This window comes from Vigna unguiculata, chromosome 7 (genome assembly GCF_004118075.2).
Source record: "Vigna unguiculata cultivar IT97K-499-35 chromosome 7, ASM411807v1, whole genome shotgun sequence".
Taxonomy (NCBI): Eukaryota; Viridiplantae; Streptophyta; class Magnoliopsida; order Fabales; family Fabaceae; genus Vigna; species Vigna unguiculata.
This window is the reverse complement of record NC_040285.1, coordinates 31,568,447-31,592,588: the sequence shown is the minus strand read 5'-3', so window position 1 is coordinate 31,592,588 and position 24,142 is coordinate 31,568,447. Positions and strand designations below refer to the sequence as shown.

The following is a 24,142-nucleotide window of genomic DNA, read 5'->3' as shown; positions in this document are numbered from 1 at the left end:
GGGAAAATGAGTAACATTGCAAATGATTCTTCTTGTCTCCGTGAAGTTGAAAGCCAAACTTCTCCATTTGGTACTAGAGATGACGACAATCCTCTGCTGAAAGCTACCCCATTTTTGGAGCACAGTGAATTTGTTATGCAGCTATAGTTTAGCGTGCACAAATGGATTCAAATTTAGATAAAATGAATGACCAGGCAACAAAACACTCTACAGTTAAAGTGATTTCAGATTATTGCCTAGTACTTAATTAGTGAGGTCCATATTATGTATAAAAGTTTCCAATGGTACAATTGTACAGAATTCTCGGTGAAAAGTTGTGCTGAAAATTGAGAAAGAGAATTCTTGGTACCTCGAAACATTAAAGAAAAAAAAAACCTTTGCATTGCAAGGACAAAAGGAAACTAGGAAGTGCATGTAACAAGTAAGCTGAGGTATCATGTTTCAATAACTAACTTGTTGGCCAAAATATAATAAGTTGACAAGACCATGTTAGAACAAAACATAAAAAACATACAAGTTGTTGTTGTAACACCTAAAAGGTTGGTGAATTGTTGTAGACTAGAGAGCTATATAAGAATTAGAACTAAACCCATCATGAATATTTCTTCCATCAAAGTCCACCAGAGGCCATTACTAGCACAGCTAGAAAACCCCTTAGAGGCTATGAAATGGAAAGTCTGGTTGCTATCCCCATTCGTAAGCTGAGTTTTTGAATTAGATTCTAACAAATTGACCTCTCTCTGGCATGGCTTTACCCCATATGGAACATGGTTTGTTGAAGTTACTCCAACTTGGTAGCAAAGGTTGGGGTTTCTCCACGCCCCAAAACGTCTTCCCATTTTTTCCAAAAACTCTTTAGAGAACTTAATCTCTCCTGTCATATTGTTTCCACTTAGGTAAAGTGCATTCAGACAAGGAAGAGTTTCCAGCTTTGGTGACAGATTGCCACTCAACTTGTTCTCACTAAGTCCCAAAAATCTTAGCCTCTTCAATTCTGAGATAGACTCAGGAATTTCCCCTGTCAACCCCGTGTTAGAGAGTTCCAAAATTGCCAAGTTCTTCAGCTTTTCCCACTCTAGGGCCCTCATGTCTCCACCTAATGGATTATTGGACACAACCAATTCCTCCAATGACTGCATCTCTTGCAAAGACAAGCTCAATCCACCGCTCAATTTGTTATTCCTAAGGTCCATAAGGGTCACATTCTTAAGATTACCAAACTCCTTTAGAAGACTCCCTTCAAGCTGATTGTGGCTCACATCAAGCTTCAATGCTGAAGTTAAGCTTCCCAGTGTGGAAGGCAAAGACCCCGTTAACGAATTACTACTTAAATCAAAGATTAATAACTCATTCATCCCATCAAAAACATCTGGGATCCTCCCATTAAGGTGGTTTTCAGCAAGAACAAGTTTCTTCAACTTCACCAGATTGCCAATGCTTGATGGTATTTCACCTGTTACACCGTTTTCTAGTAGTACCAGTGATCGGAGGTTCTTGAGGACACCAAAACCTGAGGGAATGTTTCCAATGAGACCGGTATTTGATCTAAACTCTAGTGATTCTAAGCTGCTGGCAAGTTTTTCCCAGTTTCCCGCGGGAATGGTAGCTGGAAAGCTATTTTTTGATTGGAAGCAATTGAAGAAGGATAGAGATTTTAGGTGCTTGAGCTCAAACAACTGTGGCCTAAACTCCAAATCTTGAGCACAACTCAGGGAATTGTCATGGACGGGTCCAATGTTCAAGACAGTAACATACCAAAACCCATTAAACAGATCACAAGAGACCCCCTGCAGAAGAAAACAACACATACATCACAATTAAGCAAATGAATGGCTGAATGTACAATTGAACTTTTTCCTGAAAAAAAAGAGAGGGAGGAGAACTTCTGAAAAACAATTGATACACTAGGGATGAAACGGTAGAATTCACCAGAAAGTAAAAAGCTTCAGCGTTCATTAATGAAGCTGAGTGCAAAGTCATATTTATATGGACTCAAACAATTAACAAAAATCTTCAATGAGTGAAAAATAAGGGTGTTTGGTTTGTGTTAAGAGTTTCACTGTTGATTATGAAAAAGTCTGTGCAAGTCATTAACCAAACAGGAACCATACCCTTGTAGCTATACTATTCCTTCTGACACTAATCAAGAAACGGTGGCCTAACAAAAACAAATTTTCACTACCCAAAACTTATCTCGAGCACAGTACAAAGTAGTTGCTAGTTGCTAGACAACATGTATTGTAGTACTACCGACGATGGCACAGCTAGGTGTCTGGTTAAAGGTACCTGAATTGGAGTCCAACCACAAGGATCCGGATAGAGATCCGAGCCATTCCAGGAATCACCAACAAAGCCTTGAATGGTGGAGTATAGAGCTTCTTGCTCTGCTTTCTCCATTGGAGCAATATCAAGGTCTTCTTGTCCACGGCATCTTGCACTCAGAGAGAGGATGAAAGTGAGAAATATGGCACGGGCAACAACAGTCTTGATGCTCTTCATGATGTTGAGTCAAAATAGGATTACCAAGCACGAAAGAAATTCAAAATTCAAGAGCATGTTATGGTTGATGGGTTACATGTGCATTTATCATTTTAGAGATGGAGGAAGAGGAAGTTGAAGAAAGTGAGAAGAGAAGCAAAGAAGGGTGAAAGTTAAAACAGAATGAAGTGGGTATTTAGAGGAGTACCCGAACACGGGACCTTACAGAAAATTACTGTTGTTTTGGAAGAACACGGGTTGTAGTATGAAGAAAGAAAGAACAAGATCCTGAATTTATGCTCAGACTTGGTAGGATAGTGGGAATGGAGGAAACAGAAAAGCTGAGCAAGAAGCCTGACCTCTTCCTTCTTGTGGTGTTTATAGAAAAAACTAAGGAAGTATATATATAAATAATTTTTAAGAGAGAACACAATATCTTATCACAGTTTTCGAAGCTCAAAGTCATAATAACGATGGCATTAATATGATCAGAGCAGAAGCAACTGAGAAGCCTATAAAACGGAAGCAAAAAAAAAGTTAAAAAACAGTGTTTCCTTTTTATGCAGCTACGCTATGGAAATTGCACACCCTATATGATTGTCTTATTCATTACCATTATTAGACGAGAAATAAGTATGATGGAAATTATGTGTGTTAGTAGTGAGAACTTTGATAGGCTTTAAAAAGTGTAATTGGTGGTTGAAGGCAATAAAGGGATAGGGTTGAGGGATTAGTTGAAGAGTAGAAAGAGCGTTTGGTAGCAGGGGACCATGTCCATGCAAAAGGAAGAGGTGCATGTAAAAACATGCAATACAAATAAGGTTTTTATCCGCTGTTGCCTCGTTGTCTAGTGTTTTTTGCTGGTGTATTTTTGACACCTCCATGGAAACTAAAAGGACAACAGAGACCTCACTAGCTACCTTTTCATATTCCGATACACCACTTAATCACATTGCTACATGTAACAGTTGGACCATACTTGTACCTTCACTATTTTTTTTTTCTTTCCTCAAAATTTGTACCTACCTATATAAGTTTATTTTCAATTCCACACACTCAAATGTCCACAGTAAATACTTGCTAAACAAAACTAATAGTGGACATAGTTTTAAATGCTTGCTAATTAAAGCCAAAGAAAATCTCCTTTTCTGAACTTCTTCGATCAATCCTTCAATGAATCCATTCATTGCTTACACTTTAACAAAATAAACTTTATCTAGACTGGCTTCGTGTCTATTAATATTATTACTGCGGAATTTATGGTTTGCACAGTAATTATCATGAACTATAGTAGTAAGATGCCCGGCCGGAACTAATAATTTCTTCTTCCTTGTTCCCAATTTAATATTAACTTTGTCAAACATTTATGTCATTATTTCTCCCAATTTTCAATTCCTAATTTTGGAAAAAAGTTTATATAAAAATAGGCAATGTGGCCTTTCGTATTTTACTGTCTTTGTTTTTGCAATTTCTGAATGGAATAAATATATATTAAGAAAATAAGAGTTAGTAATATAAGTAGGGATGTAAAAAATATTCATACCCGCGGATATTCGTGGATAAAACCCGCAATGGGTAAAAAATGGATATTAAAAATGGATACCCGCTACCTGTGGATACCGGTATTTTTTATACCCGCATGTTAACGGGACTGGTACGGGTATCATAATATCCATACCCGCTAAACTTTAATTCACAAAAATATCCTCATATATCTTTAATCAATAAAAATCATTTTGACCTAATTTTTTCTAAGTTGCACATCTTGTCTTGTCTTCTGTCTTTATTCTTCCAGCTTCAAGTATTGGTACGTTGTCTTCTTCCAAGTACATCCCTTGACATTCTTCTCTTTCCCTTCTTTGAAATTAGACATATACATCAAACCCTATATAGACAGTGACATTTATGGTATGCTTGTTGTCAAATGATAGAATCAAAATAAGAATACTTGGCACGTGGCAGTTGAGGTCTATTATTTGATTATATTTCAGGAATCAAGGAGAAGGTGGACTTGTTGATCAAAGTACTAATTAAAGAATTTTCATTGTGTTGAACGTCATTTTATATTTATTTTTATAATTATTTAGACTTCTATGAACTTGAGTTTGTTTGAACTTTATTTAAAATTTATAACATTGATGTATTTTATTTTATTTTATTTAAATTTATGATTAAATATTTGTTTTTTAAATAATTTTGTAAATACCCGCGGGTACCCGTGAATATCCGTGGATATGAAAAAATAGGTGGATACCCACATAATGGATACCCGACGAATATAAATACGGATACGAAGCGAATATTTATTCAGCGGGTAGGGTAAGGAGGAGCTATTACCTGTACTCTACCCACGCGTTGACAACCTTAAATATAAGTGTTGATGAAGAACAGTTGGAGGCAACAATTATTTATAAGTAAAGAAATTTGCTACCAAATTAACCGGTTTATTATCTAAAGGTATATTTTTTAATATATTTGTTAGTGTGGCAAGAGTTTTATTATGATTGGAACATTTAGAAAATGGTTCCCACCAGAGTAGAAACATCTATGGACTTTAATATTACTGCTTTTGAGAATATTTATTTTAATTTTCAATTCAAAATTTTAAAATAATAGAATTGTGATTTTTTTTAACACATTGTTTACGTTTTTTACATTATGAACGTTTAAACTAGAAAATAGAAGAAAAAATGAGTCATCCAACTCTGATGAAAGTAAGATTGAGTACCCATCTATGTTCATCCATGAAGAGGGGAAGAAGAATGAAAATGTTTTGAAAAGTTAAATTAAAAATGAAGAGAGAGAGAGAGGAAATTGCCTCTTTTCCATGTTATTTAATTAATTAATTTATTCTTTAGTCAAAGAAAACACAAATGTAGTTATGATTTGAAGAGGAAGTTGTGATGATATTGCATTCAGAAATGAAATTTGATGAGAATGGAAAGAAGATGAAAGAGAAGATCGAAAAGAAAAGAAAAAAGAAAGTGTTGGGAATTTAGGAAGAAGGACCAGACTAAAGTAGGGGATGGGGATGATGAAATGATAAAAAGGTTAAAGCAAATGTAGCCAAAGGCAGCACAAGTTTGTTACCTTTCTTTGAGAAACTAATGTAGCTTCATAGGTCACTTTCTTCCCCACAATTCATGTCGCTGTCCTTTTATAACTAACCACTCTCTCTTCACAATAAATTACTATACAATTATCTTCACATACAATAACACCTCAACTTTCTTAATACCACTTCTAGTTTAATCTTTATTTTTTCTTTTACATATTATTGCATATTTCAATTTTATAAACACAGTTTTATTAGTATTAATGAGTTGATTTTAATTTTTTTATGCAGAACAACTTAAAAAAAATTAATATTATAAATTGAAATAAAATATACAACAAAAATAATTATAAAAAATAAATATTTACAATAAAGTTGAATTTGTAAAAGATAAATAAATATTTAATTTGATTAATACTCATTAGATTAACTTTTTAAATGAAATAATCTGTTCAAATCAGAGATTTAACACTGTTTAAAAATAAATAAAATCATTAAAAAATTAACAGAAGTTTAATTATTTAAAAAAATTTAATTTATAATTACAAAAATAATATACTTTTGTTCAGAAACATAAATTTTATTTATATGATAAAACTTATATAGTTATATGTTTTATAGTATACCAAAATTTTATACTCCCGGATTTCTTGTTGAAAATTTAGTAGTGTTTATTTGTTGTGTATTTAAAATATACTAATGAATTCTATGTTTAATGTATATTAAAAATTCTTTAAATGTATTAATATCAATATATTTTCAAAGTTCAGTAGATGACACTAAACGATTAGCACAAAAAATTAATAGATTATTTGCAATGTGTAAACCTTGGATCAGTTAAACCACTCAACTAATTTAAGCATTCATAATTAGTACATGATATATGTATTACAATATTCTTCATAAATTTATTTAAGAAAATTTCTAAAACATAAAACACCCAAAAAATAGAGGAAATATGTAAAATACAAAAAATTATATACATAAATGTCTATACAACCAACTAATGAGTCATTCATCACTAAAGACTCTCTCTTGCATTATCTCGTGCTCTTGTGCAAATATGTAGATACACGATTATAACATATAGAAACATAATTACATATCAGAGTAAGCTAGTATATTTAAAAGATTTAAGAATTCATAAATATTTCAAAGTATTAACATATACATTAAATCTTAATCAATACATATGTTGTTCGCAATTAACTAAACCAATTATAAATTTTTCTACTTTAGGAAGAGTTGTGCTTTGAATTAGACTCAGAGACTTTGTACCTATCAAATGAATCCTGATATATTTTAGTTTTTAATATTTAGGTTCTACCCAACTTCATAATAAGATCTATGTCCATTCCATATAATAGAGTTAGCTCATTATGACTTGTCAAAAATGTTTATTCCTGCTATAGGAACATCCATCAACTCTCATTACCTAAATATTTTCCTTTATGTAAGTTATAATACTTGATAAAATCTAAAATAATCTCTTAATTTAATTCTCATTCAATACACTCTAAGGCTTTGTTCACTTGGATGGATGGGTTCGAGGGAGAGGGAGAGGGAGTGGAAGGGTTTAAGTGGATTTTAGAGTGAAATGTGTATTGTTTTTTTTAAGGGATTTAGAGGTGATTGTGAGTAAAGGTTGAAGTAAAGTTTGAGAGAGTTTGTGAATGATTTTATTGATGTGAAAAATTAAGAAAAAAAATTAAATATATATAAAAGATAGATTACCATATTGTCCTTTGTGTAATAAGTAATATAAATTAGTATTTGTATGAATTATAATTTTTTTTACTACTACAATTGAAAGAAATAAATTATAAAAATTAATAAAATAATTTAATTTTTTCATAGTATTGTAAAAAATGTTACGTACACAAGAGATCGGATCCACGAGTAAGGGATAGAATCTCACTCTCCAAGTCGACCAGATCCATTACAAACAAGAGGGGATTAGATCTACCAAGTTGGGATTGGTTCTAACCATACATGGGATTGATCCACTCTACTATGAAATTTCCCAGATTTGTTCCAAACAATCATGGGATTGGATCCAACGAACCATGGATCGATTCTTGAATGAAATAGCACAGTACCGTGAAAGTCATGAACAACACACGGATAAATTGTGACTCAAAATAAAATTGTCTTTGTTGTACTGATCCCTTCAAATCTGTTATACTCCTATGAAATTTTAAAATGCACGCATCCTACAAATCGTTGCAATCCCTCACCTTTAAGTCATTTGAAATGAACGTCACAATAATCTACTGATCCATCTTTTGATTTCTTTTCAAACAGAAAATCTGTTCAAACGAACAACCCTCAGTTCAAAATGAGAGAAATACTTTTTCTCTAAAAAAAAAACATTCTACTCAATCAAATCACATCACATCCCATTACATCATATATCTAATCAAAATACCACCATCACATTAATTATATACGAAGCATTTCATCTCATTCATTCATATATCACACATCCCTTCCTCGTATAAACACATTTTAAAGCATTTCACCATTCACCACTAGCAATAATAGGCACAACCAGAAACATAAACACACAATTCAACTTCTCATATTCAGTATTGCATCACCACTCTTCCATTTAACGATCACACCAATTTAAAATATCTAGTTTCTCTTACTTGACTATAAGCAAGTACATTCAAATTCCTCCACCTCTAGATACCCATATTATTTGGAAAAAAAAAGAGGGAAAACTCAAATCCAGATCTAATCACACCGTAATAATTTTAATTGAACAGAAATTTATCAATAGTTCTTAAATAACGCATATAAACACTAAACATCACTCATGTAGCAAAATTAACAGCACTCATATAACAAAATTACCGAAAGACCATCAAGAGAGAAAAAGATAGGTTTACGTCGTCAAACAAGTTGATTAGATAGAAAGGTAGATAGAAAGGTAGACTTTATCGTTAAGTGTCTTACACTCCAATCTTTAAATAAGTATACAAATGTGTAAAAAAATTTACAAGAAAATTAGAGGAGGAAAAAAGGTTCACTTTCTAAAGATATAATATTTTTATAAAATAAAACTTAATTTAATTGATATTTATTTATACTTAAACTTTTTAATTAATCAAATATTTGGATGTCTCTTATAAAAACTATTTCTTATATAGAGAATTTTCTATGGCAAACTTATCTGCTAGTTCTCTTAAATAAACTTAGTGCTTTATTTTTCCATTCTAATTTGATTTAATTATGTGAATTATATTATATTCTATTTAATATATCAAATTAAAATAAGAATTAAGTTTATTAATAAAAAATATATAAATCTTAAGTTATGGGAATCCAATCTAACTCAAATTAACTAAACTTTACAATAACTATATATTATAACGTACATACATTTGTAAAATAATTTTATTAAAATGACAGTTTTATATTTTATCATGAGACTATTATTTATGCATCTATGCATTATTAAGATTGTTAAAATAAATTAAAATTTATGGGTCCATCTAACCTACCACAGGTTGAGTTAGGAGCGTCTAGACCAAACAACAAATGAATTTGATAATAAGTCAATATCTCAGACTTCACCTCTTTACTACTCAACTCACTCAAGTTGAACTCAAATGAACCTTTCTACTAAAATTACACTACAAACCTTGTAGTCTATAGGGTCCAAGAGAAAACTGCTAAGCACACCCCACCAGTAGCCCTATAACATAGCAAGAAATTACCTTGTTTAACCTAAGTTACCCCACCTACAAAAGTTGCACATTAATCGAGTAATTATTAGCATAAACGTGCTTCAATAGACAATGGCTTTATTGAAGCGAAAGCAACATGCATCGTTTTAGTAGGCAAGTTTTTTGGTCCAAATCTGCTATAATAATTAAAATTAGACTCCAATGCTACACTGCTACACGCTCCTTTTTTTCAACTTAGAAAGTGTACGTTTCTTATGAACTAACTATTATGATAGTCTTTTTAGGCAGCATTTAAATTTCTTTACTTTTATAAGAAATTCCTAAACTTATTGACAGAAATATTATCATAACATTAAATGCGTTTTGAAAAAAAAGTTGAGCCTTTGCATACTTTTAAACTTTTTCCACATTAATAACGTGTTTCACTCTATGTCTCTGTTATCACCTGCGCCAAAAATGTGTGATACAGACACCCAATTTTACTGGATAGGTATGCTGAAAAATTAAAAATTATTAAGAATCTCATTGGGATGTTATTTAAAATTATTAATGTAAACTTATAGTCCAAATAATTCCATCAAATTAATCATGATCTAAATAACTTGTATCCAATTAATCTAATAAATTAAATAGTTATATACTAATTTATACATAGAAAAAAAATTGGGAGACCAGATCCGCCTATGCATATAAGAGAATCGAAATCCCATGGTTGAATATTGATCAAACTCTGGTGACAAGAAAAGCAGCTTAATCTAAATTTTATTAGATATATGAATGTATTTTTTAATAAAACATAGAACTCTTATAAACATGTATTATTTTTCCATCTCTTTAATTATATAAAGTATAGTACATGTGATTTAACATTTTGAAATATGTTGTATTATTTTGGTTGTTGAATATAAGAAGTAAAATAAAGGTGATTGGACCTCTACCAACTCCACTTCCACCAAGCATATGCTTTTGCAACCATGGAGCTTGTGGATATTCCATCGTACTGTGTAGAAAGTAAAACAAATATATATATAATTTTTAGTTTTTCAATTCATACACACACCCCACACACCTAGTCATTGTATTTGTTAGAGTGAGTTTGAATTTCAGTTGAAATATATAAATTATTTTTTTTCATTTTTTATTAAATACTACATTAGTATGTGTCTCCTTCGTCAACACATACATCTCCATTATAGAAACATCTCTGTCATAACAGTAATGCTCATCTAACTCTGTTAATGTCCAAAGAAATGTTAATGTGACTATTAAAAGGATTTAAGATGAATTAACAAAATCTTATACGTTTCTCTTAATTATCAAATATATTTATATTTTTTAAAATATTAACATTAATTATATTTAAAGTTTTATTTAATCTTTTACAACAATAAATTTCAATTTTGACTTATGTGTCAAATATTAAATGTTTTAATTTTTTACTTTCTCTCACTTTCGATTTTTAAAAAATTAGAAAATTGAGTTGGAATTTGATTTGCAAAGAATCAAATTTGAATAGAATGGACCAAAATATATATAGTTGAGAATTAAGATTTCTCGAATAGATAATGTTCAACCAATAAAAACTTAGTTTTGATAGGTTGTTTTATCCCTATTATTGTTTCAAGTTTTGTTTTTCTCATTTTCTTGAAATGGATAGTCAAACGTAGATTTTTCCATTGTAAGGATGAGTTTTGAAAGCATACTTAGATTGATGGGGTGATTTAGGTAAGTTGATAGTTTTTTCTGTGAAATATGATGGTTATTTTGAAAGTATAGATTTTATGAAAGGTGATGATTTGGTCATTAATTCAAAAAATAATTAGTCACTCTAGTGACTAATTTAGATACTAATTTACAAATTAAAAATCATTGATAACCAAAATAATATCAAAAAATTATAATTGGTTCTAAATTGGTAACTAAAATAGTTTTTATTATGAATTTGTCACTAAAATTACACATGTCAAAGTGAGTCAACCCCGGGTTGGCTCACCACGAGCTGAGTTGAAAATGAGTGAACCCAATCTGGCTCACTTTGTGGTGAGTCAAAAATTTTGTAACCTGGCTTAACTCATCACGGGTTGGTGAGTTAAGTGGATTAACTCATCAACCCACATAAAAAATATATTTATGTATTTATTTTTAAGTATTCATATATTTAAATAATGTTTTAACCAATCCATGAGATGACAATTACAGTAAAACCAAGAACCAATGTCTTCATCATATTCACCACCAATATATGATGAATTATTTCCAAGAAAGTGTCCATATAGTACAAGAAAACATGGCTAATATTACATATCTTTTGTCATGCTATTCAACAAAATATAAATAAAAAAACTACACACTTTTGTCATGTTAACTTAGAAAAATTTGTTTATAAGACAATTTGATTGAGTAGTTTACTATAAAGATTATAGTTAAAGATTAAAGTATCAGCGTATATAATTTAGACAATCAAATTAATTAAACATTCAAACTATTCAAATATTATTGAGCAACATTTTAGCATTTAAAGATATGAGATTGTGAACCTATATAATTAGGGACAGTAAAAAATTATTAAAAAGAATTGTAAAAAATTGTTGGTGGGTTAAGTGGGTCAACCCACCCTCAACCTGACTCGAACCCGTTTAACCCGTGGGTTGAGTGAGTCGGGTTGAGTTCAACCCACTTTTAAAAAATAACTTAATTTTTCTCAACTCAACCCGGTTCGAACCCGTGATGAGCTGAATTGGCTCACGAGTTGAAACTCATATCGACATCTCTAACTAACATTAATTACCTAAGTTTTGGCTACCAAAAAAAAATTAGTCTCTAAATTAGTTTTTAATTAGAAATTTAATTTCTAAATTGATTTATAAACATATTATAGGTCATAAAATTGGTCATTTGATAGTTTTTTTTTTTTTTGGAATCTTTTGTGACATTTTGACACCATAATGAAAATATTAGTCTTATAATGAAAATGTTTATCATTATTTTTGTTAGTCTTATAAGAAAATGGCTCATATTTAGCTATAATTATGTGTGGTTGAATATGAGTTTATTTATATTTATATGCATGATTCCAATATGTATATAATGAAGGAAACATGGTGATGGTGATGTTTATATATATATATATATATATATATATATATATATATATATACTTTAAAATGATCATTATTGTATAATTGCATATTACTTTTATTATCATATTTCGTACGAGAGAATGATCTTTTAGAAGATGGTCAATTTAAAAATATTTACATTTTATTAATATATTTTTTATAGAGTATTTTTATGATATATTTTTCCAACTAGTATGATAGAACAATGTTGACGGAACATTACAAATCTAACTTCGTTTAACTTAATGAACTGAACTGATCCAAACTAGTGAAAATAACAACAAAAGTTTCCATTAAACACTTTTTATTTCTTACTATAAAAAATTTAGAAATCTAAGGGATGATATATATATATATATATATATATATATATATATATATATATATATATATATATATATATATATATATATATATATATATATATATATATATATATATATATATATATATATATATATATATATAATTACAGAGTTTTTTTACTGTGTTATCCTATTAGAAAAACATTTATCTATTGTAGAGATCATACAACCAAAATTTAACAAAATTCAGCTGACTTCCCATTTAATAATTAAAGTACTTTTATATAGTGTCCATAAAGCTATATTAGGTCCAAAGTTTTTGTTTATAATCAAACATCATATTATAATGGATTTGCATTATGTTATTTAGTCCTCCATATCCATTTACTACTATACCTTTGTGCTGCATCTGATCTTATTGATATTTCTAGGTTGCCTCTAAATATGTTAAGAGTTGTATGAGACAAAAATTTTCACTAATTTCTTGCACAGACAGAACAAGCACCAGACTAAAAGCCTGACATGGTTAAGTTGTCTTGAGAGGGGACAAAACACCTAACTCACATTTCTTGCTTCCTGATAGGCATTCTTGGTCCCTACCCAATCCCTTATTTGTGATTGTGGTTATATTTATAAGTAACAGAATGAATGCACTTAATTGGACAATAAATCTAGTGTGAATAAAAAAATTAAAGTTACCAACTTTATACTTCGTCAAAGCTCAAACATTTAATTGTGTCAAAGTAAATATTTCTTCTACATCTACTTTTCCTTGTCTAAACACAATTTTGGTCCTATGATCCCATATGTTCCTTATAATTGAAACTCATACACCCTTCCATAACTTATTTCCTTTACTATTAAGGGTGAGGATCAATAAATCAAATTGTTATAAATGAGCTTTAAGTTAATTATGATACACCGTTCTTACTTCCACATACCTGTTACACATATTTCAAATCTTTTTTGTTATATTGTAAGTGAAAATAAATGTATATTAGTCTCTTCTTCTAACCCAGAGAGTATACCGAAAACATCATTTAATTGTACTATTACGAGAAGAAGAGGTTGGTCGCTATTAAAGGTCCTATATTCCATTTGTTTTTGGTATTTGAAAGTGGTACACTAGTGCTTTCTCACCTTAGGAGATTCTTTAGCCTACATTTTTAAACTAGATGGGTACGTAACAATAGAAAAACTAAACTAAATGAAATAACCTTTTTTTTTAAAGTTTGATAAGATAACGTGAATGACAATAAGTAAGAAATGAAATAAAAGTTTAAATTATTTCATCAAGGAAAGATAACTAAAGATAAAGAAGTAAATAGAATAAATAAAAATATTATAAACTAATTAGACATTTTTTAATTGGTTTTTGACGTTTATTGTTTAGATTTAAATAAATTAAGTGAAAATTTGTTTATAAATATTTGTCCCTTACAAAGAATTGTTTGATCAAATGGTGTAAATGTATTGTGATTTTGAAATGACAAGGAAGCAACTGTCCCTCATCTAGCTAAAAATATTCAATAATATTAATGGAAGAAAGAGGATAAACCCCACAACCTACTTCTTTTTAGCCTTTTCTATTACAAAAATTTAAAAAGAGCCTAATCTGATTAATTCATGTTTTTGTTAAAGTAGTGTTTGTTTTGGGCTAAAGTTCTATGTTCCTGTTTTATTTCCCTATTGTTCCAAAAAAAAAAAAAAAAAAACTTGGGCATTGTTACATTGGTGTGCCAATCCTAATACAGATCGCCCTAGAATAGACCCACCTTGCCACAAATAAGACAAATTGAAAGTCCTTGATCTAAATATACCGTGGGTCCTCCCAACAAATATAAAAATGTTTTTGTTTTTATATAATTCTGTCAAACACCTTTTACTCTTAAGCCTAATCATGCACTTAGAAAGAGGTTCCATCTTTAAATTACTTACAATTATTGATGACTGTATTTGAGTTTGATTACGACCATTTTGGTGCTTCAGAGTCTCCACTATAGTTAATTTAAATTACTCAAAAATCTATTTATTTATATCTCGTCTTTATTATCTGTGTATACTCTTTTAATTTATTCTTGAAATATTTTAAAATCTATTCTCTTAACTTTTCTTTTACCAATAATAATGTATTTTTTTCTTTCTTTCATAATTATTTTTAGTAAGATAATGAAAAAAATTAATGGTATAATTTCTTAACATTTTATATTCTGTAATGTATATTTCAATTGAAGGATATAATATAAATGTGGCTACTTAGTTATCCAATTTAAAATAAAATCGTGTATATATATATATATATATATATATATATATATATATTAAAGATTGGAATCTTGTTCAGTGAATAAGTAACATTAATCCACTAAAGTCAGCTTCGACGGTGAAGTATAACAAAGATTTTAGAATCTTATGTTATTTTTAAGTTTATAAAGTGAAAGTCTGTGGTATGAGTCGTAGTTAAGTTTCTTGCTGTGTTGTATTCTTGTTGGTAGTTGAACAAATGTCAAACGGAATCAGATGTACAGTTGAATATTACAACATTATATTCAAGTCATACAAATGACTTTTATAACATTATGATATAATATAATTTTATTTAGTTCCAGTTTATAAAACTATTTTTATTAATTTCATTTTCTAAATTATTATTATTATTATTATTATCACCTAGTTTGTAATCAGTTGCAGATATATTTTACTTAAATGTTAGAAACGGAATAAAGCTTAAAAGGAACAAAATAAAAAGAATGATTCTTTGAAAACAAGAAGTTAAAAAGGAACAAGACTGGTAGAGGCAAATGTGAAAAATTTAAAGGGGGAAACTGGAACGAGCAACAACGGGCGAAAACGGCTACAGCAAATGAAAGTGAAGAGGGGCAAGAGTCAAACCAATTTCTCGTATTTTCCTTTTTCATCTCATTCATATATAAATTACCAGAGCCATGTAATAGGATTAGGAATAACCTTAAAACGAGGAGGGAAAAAACCTTAGGAGAAGCTTGTTCATGTTATAGTTTTACGCTGACAACTTCTTTTCAGCAAATCTTGTTTCTCTGCTTGCGTTTAAGTGTAACTTCATAACGTTCTTGTGACCGGATCTTGGTTACTTATTAGACCCACCCATTGTGTGCCCGGATTGCCCACTAGCTATTGTTCGTTGCGTGTCTCTTTGTATCAAAATAGTGCAAGGAATTCTATTTGGTAAGCTTGTGCCAAGGTGAAAGATTGGAAATTGCGTTTCTAAATCTGGTTTTTGCTTTTCTTTTGTTCCGGGATTTCTCTTTGCTATATTCTGTTCTGCCCCAGTTGTGGATTCTGAGTCATTGGTTTTCACTTTCAAAGCTCCAATGATTTGAACTTTTTGTTATGAAAATTGGGGGAAATGGGTATAGTTAGGACATTGATGCCGCCTCTAGATTCATGATAGTCAGGTTAGGGGTGATAGTTGCTGCTTCCATTGCAGCCCTCACAGTTAAGCAGCTGAATGTCAATAACTCAAGATCAGGTACTTGTGCTTATTCACCACTTATTATTGTTATTATTTTTTCATAGATTTTGATCAATTCACTTCTCAACATGCAAAATGATCTCATCTAGCTTCATGTTGATGACTGTTCCGGTAAATAAAGCTGACCCTCTTTGTTGAACTTAATTCTCTCATTGTGGAGCAGAACATGGTGAAGCGAGATTTAGAAAAAGTCAAGATGAGGGTACAGAACAGGAGCAGGTTACTCATTCTACTGATGGTCTCACCACGAAGATTGTGAGTATATTGGACTGAAGTTATTGAATTCAATTTTGTTTATGGTGGTCGTGAGGATTTCTTTTGTTTGCTTTCTTGTCTTCATGTGAATGGAAAAGAATTGGAATGTTTAATTACTTTTGTGACATTATTTGACGTTGTTGCAGAGGCAAGAAGAAGATCAAAAGGAGGTTATGTTAATTAGCAGCGTAACCAATCGAACCGATGACTTTGAAGATGATATTTCTCCTGAACTTGAAAGCCTTCTATCTGGAGAGATTGATTTTCCATTACTTGCTGATAGGACTGATGAGGAGAGGAAAGACAAAGTTTATGAAACTGACATGGCTAACAATGCCAGTGAATTAGAACGGTTGAGGAATCTAGTGAGGGAATTGGAAGAGAGGGAAGTGAAACTTGAAGGTGAATTGCTGGAGTACTATGGTTTGAAGGAGCAGGAAGCGGACTTTGTGGAGTTGCAAAGGCAGTTGAATATTAAGACTGTAGAAATAGATATGCTTAAAATGACCATTAATTCCTTGCAAGAAGAGAGGAAGAAGCTTCAAGAAGAGCTCACACATGGAGCTTCTGCCAAGAGAGAACTTGAGGCAGCAAGAAGCAAAATCAAGGAACTGCGAAGGCAGATACAGCTTGAGGCTAACCAGGCAAAAACCCAGTTGTTATTGCTTAAACAAAAAGTTTCCAGTCTAGTGATGAAGGAAGAAGAGGTTGTCAAGAAAGATGCTGAAATTGGAAAGAAATTGAAAGCTCTGAATGACTTGGAGGTTGAAGTTGTGGAGCTTAAGAGAGAAAATAAAGAACTTCAACACGAGAAGCGAGAAGTGACAGTTAAACTCAATGCTGCTGAATCTAGAATTACAGAACTCTCCAATGAGGTCAGATTCATACAGTAAACTTTGTCCTTCTGTGACTTAAACAGATGCATGAAACCAATATTTAAGAATTACTCATAGTTGGACAAGTGTATGATAAGTTTTCAGCTACCTAATATTATATTTTTTAATCAATAATTTAACATCAATAAGTCCTCGTTGTTTACCTTGTCAGCCAACTGAATACTTGCCACACAAGTAAGAAATGATGGTTGAAAGTAATGAGAACCTCAATGATTGAGAGTAATCAAGCATTAACTAAATGAAGTTTATATAAATATAAAAGAAACTGAATCTGAAGTTTTTTTCTTTATTTTTAGTTGACACCCGTATGTTCTTTCTGGTGTGATCTATTGTATGTTTATTGATTAATGGGGGAATGTAACATTTAGAAGCAATTTCTTTTGAAGATGTATATGGATATCAATTATTTGAGAAAAAATGTTGAAAATGATTGCGTAGTTCCTTCATGATAGTGGTAAATTAGTATTAGATTTATAAACTTTACTCGCAATGAGTATAATTTCATTTTGAGATGCTTTGCCCTGAACTGCAGAATGAAATGCTTTCCAAGGTAAAAGAGGAGGTAAGTAGCCTGAGGCATATGAATGAAGACTTGCTAAAGCAAGTAGAAGGACTCCAAATTAATAGGTTCAGTGAAGTTGAAGAGCTTGTATATCTTCGTTGGGTAAATGCATGCTTAAGGTATGAGCTGAAGAATTACCAGGCACCTCCTGGAAAATTATCAACCCGTGATCTAAACACAAGTCTCAGCCCAAAATCACAGGAGAAGGCTAAGCAGTTAATGTTAGAATATGCAGGATCAGAGCATGGACAAGGGGATACAGATATTGATAGCTACTTCTCTCATACCTCTTCACCAGGCAGTGAAGATTTTGACAATGCTTCTTCCATTGACAGCTTTATGAGTAAACATAGTAGTGTTAGCAAGAAAACTAGTTTAATCCAAAAGTTGAAGAAATGGGGCAAAAGCAAAGATGATTCAAGTGCTCTTTCATCACCAGCCAGATATCTTTCTGGTGGCTCTCTAAGCAGGATGAATATGAGTAATAGACCTAGGAATTCCCTGGAATCCTTGATGCAAAGGAATGCTGGTGATTCTGTAGCCATCACTACCTTTGGGCAGAATGATCAGGAACCTTCTAATTCTCCTGAAACTCTGGCTCTTCCTAGCATAAGAAGAGTTTCATCCTGTGAATCCTTAAATTCTGTTGCATCTTCATTCCAATTGATGTCTAAGACAGTTGCTGGGTATCTGGATGGAAAATATCCTGCATATAAAGACCGCCATAAATTGGCCTTAGAAAGGGAAAAACAAATTAAGGAAAAGGCTGAGAAAGTGAGAGTGCAAAAGTTTGGTGGCAATTCAAATTTGAATATGTCCAAGGCTGAAAGAGAGAGGACAATGTCTTTTCCATCAAAACTCGCTCAATTAAAGGAGAAGACACATGTTTGTGGTAGTTCAAACGATCATCCTGACTATGCTAAGAATGTTGATAGTCAAACCATTAGCAAGATGAACCTTGTCCACATTGAGAAAAGGGCACCTAGGGTGCCTCAGCCACCTCCTAAACCATCTGATGGTGCACCAATTTGTACAAATTCAAATTCTTCAAATGCAGTATCATGCCCTCCGTCTGAATCTCTTCCTCCTCCACCACCACCAGCACCACCAGGTGGACCACTTCCCACTCCACTAGGAAACCTATCAAGAGGAGCATTAGCTTCTGATAATGTTCACCGTTTTCCTGAGCTAGTTGAATTTTATCAGACACTGATGAAACGAGAGGAAAAGAATGAAACTTCATCATTATTTTCTTCTACAACTTATGCATCTGATGCTAGGAGCAACATGATTGGGGAGATTGAGAACAGATCATCATTCCTCTTAGCTGTACATTACAAATTCACCCCGGCTTTGTTATTTTTTCATATTGTCATTTCTATAATTAAAAATTTTAGAACCTTATTTTTAATGGATATGGACCTAGGTGAAAGCCGATGTGGAAACACAGGGTGACTTTGTCTTGTCCTTGGCAAATGAAGTTCGTGCAGCATCCTTCAATAAGATTGAAGATCTAGTGGCTTTTGTGAACTGGTTAGATGGAGAGCTTTCCTTCTTGGTAAGTGCTTGTGTCATTTCTAGCTATCATTAACAAGCTTCCAGAAACTAATTCATATAAACTGCAGACTGTGAGAAAGTATGGAAGTTGATTCTTTTTGCTGTTTTCCCCCATAAATTGCATTCGTCCTTTGCAATTTCACATCCAATGTGCATTTTATTCATCTCAATATATTCCTTTTTACAAGGTCGATGAACGAGCTGTTCTCAAGCATTTTGATTGGCCCGAAGGGAAAACTGATGTGCTGAGGGAGGCAGCTTTTGAATATATGGATCTGATGAAATTGGAAAAGCAAGTCTCCACCTTCACTGATGATCCCAAACACCCATGTGAAGTTGCTTTGCAGAAAATGTACTCGTTGCTTGAAAAGTAAGCGTCATCGTTCATGTTATAGTTAGAATGACTCTTATCCGAGTAGAATGTAAACTATTTTCTTATGTCTGATTAAATGCTGGAGATTCAGACATTTCAAGTCACAAATGTAGAATGTGATAAACATGTTTGTTATAATGTTTCTTGGTGTACATGTTCCTTGCTATTCTCTATAGATATAGAATGAAGCTTATTTATTAATTGATCTATTTCCATCTTTCTCTATTTTTGCTTCTAGAGTGGAGCAAAGCGTATATGCACTCTTACGAACAAGAGATATGGCTATTTCGCGGTTCAAAGAGTTTGGAATACCAGTAACTTGGCTATTAGATACGGGAGTTATGGGAAAGGTATGCTTCTAAATTACAGAATCAGTTTGCGTTCCTGTTAAAAATAAAGAACTTGTTCCCGAAGGTAAAATGATCTAGTTACTAGTAGTAAGAATATTTCAACTAACCAAAATAGAGATAAATACAAACTTAAAAATATAATAACAAATGCATGGCCTTTGTTTGCTGTTGATGCCTGCTTCTGTTTGAAGCTATTAAAAGGTCACTTAGTAGTTGCTACTGGTAATTCTCTCACTGCAGATCAAGCTTTCCTCTGTGCAACTGGCAAACAAGTATATGAAACGTGTTGCATCTGAACTTGATATATTATCTGGACCCGACAAGGAACCAAACAGAGAGTTTTTAATTGTGCAAGGAGTACGTTTTGCGTTTCGTGTTCATCAGGTAATTTTAAGGCTCTTGGTTTTGTTTTCACTTCTACATCTCTCATGAACATAAACTGATTTTGCATAGATAAACTAGGAAGCTGAAGTGTAACAAAGTTTACTTACCTGCTTCCAACTCCATTATTTTGGCTGCTAGAGCTTTTCCTTTAAAACCTGAGAAAAAAGTCTATATATATATTGCATCAGCTAATGAAATATGGAACTGTCAAAATTTGTAATGGGACAAGTTGGGCCCTTAAACAGTTGGCCCAAGAAATAGGCTATGCATTTTTTTCCTTTTACAAACAAAAAACAAATGGACTAAAATTTGGTAACTCGATAGGTCAAGATTTTTCTTGCTGCAACCTCAAATAAATAAAGTGCAACTCTTTTTAGTTTGCAGGAGGTTTCGATACAGAGAGCATGAAGGCTTTTGAAGAACTAAGAAGCCGCATCCATGCTCCAGCAGGTGAAGATAGTAGTAACCAGAAACATAAATAGATGATCAACAAAAGATTTTTTTGTTTTTTTCACAGATGTAGTTGGTTCTGTAATGTATGTTACCTCGTCAGCTGTATATGTCATTCTTCTGCCTCAATTTTCATTCAATGTAGTAAATGCTAATTTCACTCGGCAAAAAGCTAACTAAATCAACTAGTAAATATTTGTGTAATAATTTTAATTTAAATAAACAAAATTCAATTTATAAGTATAAATAAATTACATGTGATTAAATTGATATATTTTGAGATATACTAATTGAAAAATATACCCATTCTGCCCTTGTTCAACAGTAATATTTGTATCTAAATTTGGTCAGCTAGATGATTTTGTCAGAGTTTGCGACGAGTTCGAATTAGAAATTATGGTTTAAAATAATTTATTCTACTTAAACAAGGAAAAAATAAATAAATAAACAAATTATATATTTTTAGTTCAAAAATTTAAATGTCAAATTGAAATTCTTCTTTATTTCAAATTTTGATATATTTTAGTTCTTAAATTTTTTTAAAAATATATGGATACAATCTTACAATCAATGATATTAATTCTTTCTTTTTATTTTACCTGTTAAATGGTGTTTTAAGTTGACATTTGAATTGAAATGTGTCAAAAATCTTTAATCGGTTCGCATGTCATTATAGAACATCATTTAACAAGTAGAAAAATTAAAAGAATTATATTAATTTAATTTTAAATTTGGGACCAAAATATTAAAGTTAAGAAACAAACATATTTTAATTTCGAGTCCAAATTTAAAAAAAAAGAAATATATATATATATATATATATATATATATATATATATATATTTTGTAAGAAACATAAATTGAACGTAAAATTTGAGAAAAATCTGATAATAAATTATACAATTAACTCAAATTTTGACTAAATAAACTTTTTTATAATATTGATACCATTTGTTTTAATAATAAAGGTTACTAATTAATGGTATTGTTACTAAAGGTTACTAATTAATGGTATTATTAATTACTTTTTGAAAAAAATTAATACATTAATGAATTTTAACATAAATTTATTACATTATGTGTGTCATGTAAATACGTTAGTGAATGACAACTCAGATTCAAATTTTCCGTTTAATATTTTTCATTCATGAAATTAAATAGGTGTGGTTATTCAATATATATATATATATATATATATATATATATATATATATATATATATAGAAAAAGTATTTTAAGTATAATTGTATCATGATTAATATTGATATAAATTTGTGTTGTCCTAGCTTCCATTTTAGTGTTGTTACATTAACTATGAAGTAAATTATATGAAATTGTATAAGTTCAAAGTTAATGTTAGCTTGAACAATAAATAATCCATGTTAATAAAGATATTAAGCCTTGTTCTAGATGAAAAAACCTAAAGGAGAGAATTCTACTAAAAATATACGTCTATCTTTTTATAAAAATTAATAAATTCAATATATACTTTGTAATTATAATAGAATAAAAGATTTATTTATTTATTTATTGCAAATTTGACTCCTTTAAAATAAAGAAACTTATAAAATGAAGAAGTAATATATTTTTCATTTTTTTCACCAACAAAAGGCCTATAAATCCAAGTTGAATGCAAGTTTATTTACGTTTAACATTATCACTCCCATTTACTTGAGAAAGATGAACAATCTGAGTTGCTTCAACAATCATATGAACTCACCCACAAGATTTTTCACCCATCTCTGTGTTGTACCTTTCTGTGCAAAAGATACTGAGGGATTATCAGAGAAAACCCAACTTGCCCCTAATCAATCACATTTTCCCAATTTTTTACCTCAAAAAATAATACAGAAAATCCTGAAAGCAATCAATCAAAATTGGTGCTTGAAAAGGAAGCAGCAAGAAGAGTCATTACCCATCTCAAACAAGATGACAAAGAAAACCAACAAGTCAATGCGACAAGGCTGGAAGAAAATAAAGGAAGAAGAAGATGGTGAATGCTTGTGGAAGAAGACCATACTGATGGGTGAGAAATGCAAACCATTGCAATTTTCAGGTGCAATTTTTTATGATAATGAAGGAAATCAGATTTCTAAGCCACTAAAGTTACCAACATTCACTTTTTCTTCCCTTCGCCGACCCTTTTCCAGAAAGGGATGAAAACGAAATGTAGATGAAGTGTTTAGCTAAAATTTTGAAGTGGATTATAATTTCCATTTGGCTGTTTCGATAATGAAAACTCATCAAGAAATGTGATCTATTGTTACAAAAATAACTTTTTATTACACTTTTTTTTCTTTAATTATTCAGCAACAATATATTTAAAGTATTACTGACAATTAAGTATGAAAAATTTTCTAAATAAAAATTTTAATCTTGATTTCTTATGCTGTGCACGACGAAAAGCTTTCATTAGACCTAAATTCACAACCGGTAATTCCGCTAAATAAATTGAATTTTATAAATTGTGAACTATAAGTGACGTCTATTCACATATATATTTACATATAAAGAGTTAAATATATTTTTTTATCTTTAATTTTAAATAAAAATAAAAATTATTTTTATTTTTAAATTCTAGACAAATTCAATCTTTGGTCTTATTTAAAAAAACATGGATTTATTCTTTTTAAAACAAAATTTATTAAATTTATTAAACATTTCAAACACATTTCATTATAATATTTAAGTTTTCATAATAACATTTGAGTAGTTTACGCAGTTTAATACATGTTCACCTTAATTTGATCTAATACTCATTAATTAAATTTTTCAAAAGTTCATAGTTAATTATGATTAAAATTAAATCTAACCTAATAGCCACTAATGCAGTTTATTTTATTAAAAAGATAAAAATGTCCATAAGTGTTGTATAGTTGTGTTTAATATTTTATTTAATTCTCATCAATAAAAGTTAAAAAATAATTAAATAACTATGTTTTAATATTACTAAAAAATAAAATATAATTAAACATAAGAAGGTTTAAATTAAGAAAAAAACCAACAAAAAATAGTGTTAAACATCTAAAAAGTTTTAAAAAAATAATAATTAAAGTATCAAATTGATATTTCATTGAATTTCTTTTCTCTGATTTCTTGATGAACTTTTGTAACATTCTTCTTAGCTTAACAAAATTTTATATATTAAAAAA

The 24,142-nt window shown here is 30.5% G+C and overlaps 2 protein-coding genes across 3 annotated transcripts; one reads left to right on the top strand and one right to left on the bottom strand.

Annotated features, from left to right (window-relative positions):
* Positions 1-432: 432 nt before the first annotated feature.
* Positions 433-2,945, bottom strand: LOC114190893 (piriformospora indica-insensitive protein 2-like). Its single transcript, XM_028079963.1, has 2 exons — positions 2,287-2,945; positions 433-1,787 (listed from the first exon to the last, which is right to left on the bottom strand). The coding sequence occupies exons 1-2, from the start codon at positions 2,497-2,499 to the stop codon at positions 567-569; spliced, it is 1,434 nt and encodes a 477-aa protein (XP_027935764.1). The 5' UTR covers positions 2,500-2,945; the 3' UTR covers positions 433-566.
* Positions 2,946-15,426: 12,481 nt separating this feature from the next.
* On the top strand, positions 15,427-21,209 carry LOC114192112 (protein CHUP1, chloroplastic-like). Of its 2 annotated transcripts, none has more exons than XM_028081704.1 (9): positions 15,427-16,160; positions 16,327-16,418; positions 16,565-17,293; positions 17,847-19,205; positions 19,303-19,434; positions 19,622-19,803; positions 20,045-20,156; positions 20,397-20,540; positions 20,925-21,209. In XM_028081704.1, exons 1-9 carry the CDS (start codon positions 16,076-16,078, stop codon positions 20,946-20,948), a joined length of 2,859 nt encoding a protein of 952 aa, XP_027937505.1. In that variant the 5' UTR covers positions 15,427-16,075; the 3' UTR covers positions 20,949-21,209. The 2 variants fall into 2 exon arrangements, with proteins under 2 accessions (XP_027937505.1, XP_027937504.1); XM_028081703.1 differs by having other exon boundaries at positions 20,918-21,207.
* Positions 21,210-24,142: the final 2,933 nt, after the last annotated feature.